The 2791-nt window shown below is 38.4% G+C and overlaps 1 protein-coding gene across 1 annotated transcript; it reads left to right on the top strand.

Moving 5' to 3' along the window:
* Positions 1-1338: 1338 nt before the first annotated feature.
* Positions 1339-2044, top strand: LOC133824559 (uncharacterized). Its single transcript, XM_062257479.1, has 2 exons — positions 1339-1579; positions 1740-2044. Exons 1-2 carry the CDS (start codon positions 1339-1341, stop codon positions 2042-2044), a joined length of 546 nt encoding a protein of 181 aa, XP_062113463.1.
* Positions 2045-2791: the final 747 nt, after the last annotated feature.

The following is a 2791-nucleotide window of genomic DNA, read 5'->3' as shown; positions in this document are numbered from 1 at the left end:
AAATGGAGTTGGTTGTTTGATGATTGAAAATGTATTATGGTTCCTGGTTTGGAAAAGTTGCACTAGGATACATTATTGGTTACGAAGGACAACCTAAAAACACGCCTCCAAGGAGATTTGTGTGAAGGAATGACAAAGTTATCTGCAAAAAAATCAGCAATCCATTTGCTATAAGACCGAATACATGAGCTAACAACAGTGGTAAACCCTTTACCTGCTAATGGGGGAAATAAGCATAATGCAAATCCTCAAAATGCCTACCAGAGGTTGGAAGCACAGTTTATTGCCATGCAATAAGACATGAGAAGGCAGGCAAAAGAGTTAAGAGAACTAAAGTAGCTAAGCCAATAACAAACACAGCAAGCACCAGTGGTTAAAAACACTCAACAATCTCTAGCGTTGATTGCAACTATTCCTAAAACTGGCAATCATTTGGAGCCACTATATGAAATATTTTGGAAGCAGCATCCTCCAATGTTTAAAGGAAGTGTTGATCCATTGAAGGCTACACAATTGGTAAGCATGATCGGATCAATATTGGATTTTAGGCTAGATGAAGGGACCGACATGGTTGCTTGTGCAAATCACATGATGATAGACGACGCAAGGATCTGGTGGGAAGTGAATCTCATAGGCAAGGGACATTATTGCGATGACTTAGGCAGAGTTTTGGCAAACATGCAATGACAAGTACTATAATGCTACGTTTCGAGCTTAGAAGGTGGATGAGATGACACTTTGACTCAAGGGAATATGACTGGGACTGGGTACACATTAAATTTGATACACTTGCCAAGTACGTGGCAGACTTGGTGGCAACTAATGCAGAAAGAGCATATCATTTTGTTCATGGTTTAAAACCCATGATAGCTAGAGATCTGGAGATTGTGCCAGTAGCGGGGAACAACATGTATGCTCAGGTATTGGAAAAATCTAAATGTAGAGAGAATAGGAGATAGAAGTTAGAAACAATGTGCTGCTAATAGTGAGGCAAGAGGAAACGCCTCCCACAGTTATAACTCGAATGATCAGAAGAGGAAAGGAAATGATAATGTGGGGGAAATCTATCCAGGATAAGATGTTTAAGGATAATAAGGGAAACAGTTGCACTGAAAACAAGGAATGGGTACGATTATTGTAATGCAAAAAAACTAAGAAGCGACATGCAGAAGAATTTCAAGCAAATGCATGCTACGCTTGTGGTAAGGAAGGGCACATAAAAAAAAGGAATTGTCTGCATAAGGGGTAGAATAATGTAAAAGAACAACCTAAGATGGTAAGCTGGTTCCGGTACGTGTCTTCACCCTCTCAAAGGCTTAGGTAGAGGCGAGCACTTCCATGGTTTCAGGTCAAATCTTTATTGCTGGGATTGCTTGTTATGTTTTAATTGATCTTGGTTCAACTTATTCAATTGTTACTATGAGAACAGTGGATAGGTTTAATAGACCTTATGATATGCATATTAAAGGATTTGGGACCATGTTACCAACCAGGGAGGTGGTAACATCTAGGAAGTGGACTAAAGCCTTGCCTATGAGGGTAGATGGTATGAAACTGTATGAAGATTTTATGGAATTTAGTATGTCTGATTTTGATTTTATCCTCGGAATGGATTGGTTGACTAAGTAGAGCCCCACCATTGATTGTAATAAGAAAATGGTGTTGTTTAAGCCCGATGGAGATAAGCCTTTCTCATTCATGGGACACAACAACATGATTACGGATTCCAATCATTTCAGCATTGAAAGCTGGAAAGATGCTACAACTTGGATGTATGGGATTCTTGGCTAGCGTGGTCAACACTGCAGAAAATGGAACACAGAGACTGGAAGACACAATTATAGTACGAGATTTCATAGATGTCTTTGTGACGGAGTTACTAGGATTTCCACCACATCGAGAGATTGAGTTTACGATTGAACTAGCACCAGACACAATGCCAATCTCAAAATCACCCTATAAAATGACACCATTTAAGGAGTTGAAAGTTAAACTGGAAGAACTATTTGACCTAGGGTTCATTAGGCCAAGTTACTCTCCATGAGAAGCATCGGTGATGTTTGTAAAGAAGAATAACAAATCGATATAGATATGCATTGCTTATAGGGAGCTCAATAAGGTTACAATTAAGAAAAAGTACCATTTGCCAAGGTTAGATGATCTTTTTGATCAACTTCAAGGTTAGACTTGAGATTGGGGTGCAATCAATTAAGAGATAAGGAGGAGGATATTCCAAAGTCAGTATTCCATACGAAGTACGGGCACTATGAATTTTTGGAAATGTCTTTTGGACTTACCAATGCCCTTGTGGCATTTATGGAACTCAAGAACAGAGTATTCAAGTACTATTTGGATAAATTTGTGATAATATTCATAGATGACATTCAAATCTATTGACGAACTAAAATGGAACATGAAAAGCACCCACGGATGGCACTACGAAGGTTAAGTGCGCATAAGTTGTACGCAAAATTCAAGAATTGTGAATTTTGGCTAACTCAAGTGGCATTCTAGGAGACAATGTTAGAAATGATGGTATAAAGGTCAACTCAATGAAGGTTGAAGAAGAAAAATATCGGTCATAACCAAAGAGTGCTTCGAAAGTGAGAAGTTTTCTTGGGTTAACATGGTATTATAGGAAATTTGTAAAAAAGGGTTTTCGAAGATTGCCACACTATCGACATAATGGACCAAGAAGAGCATAAAGTTTGTTTGGACTAAGGAATGTGAAAAGCTTTCAAGATCTAAAATATAAGCTCATCACGACACATGTATTAAGTCTACAGATAGA

Source organism: Humulus lupulus, chromosome 3 (genome assembly GCF_963169125.1).
Source record: "Humulus lupulus chromosome 3, drHumLupu1.1, whole genome shotgun sequence".
NCBI lineage: Eukaryota > Viridiplantae > Streptophyta > Magnoliopsida > Rosales > Cannabaceae > Humulus > Humulus lupulus.
Note: the sequence above shows the minus strand (reverse complement) of the source record. Positions and strands in the feature narration are given on the sequence as shown.

Bases quoted from the DNA above. Each gene is read 5' to 3' on its own strand.
- LOC133824559 (XM_062257479.1), top strand. From the start codon at position 1,339: ATGGTTTCAGGTCAAATCTTTATTGCTGGGATTGCTTGTTATGTTTTA. The intron at 1,580-1,739 runs GTATGTCTGATT...CAATCATTTCAG, and splicing joins TGAAGATTTTATGGAATTTA to CATTGAAAGCTGGAAAGATG.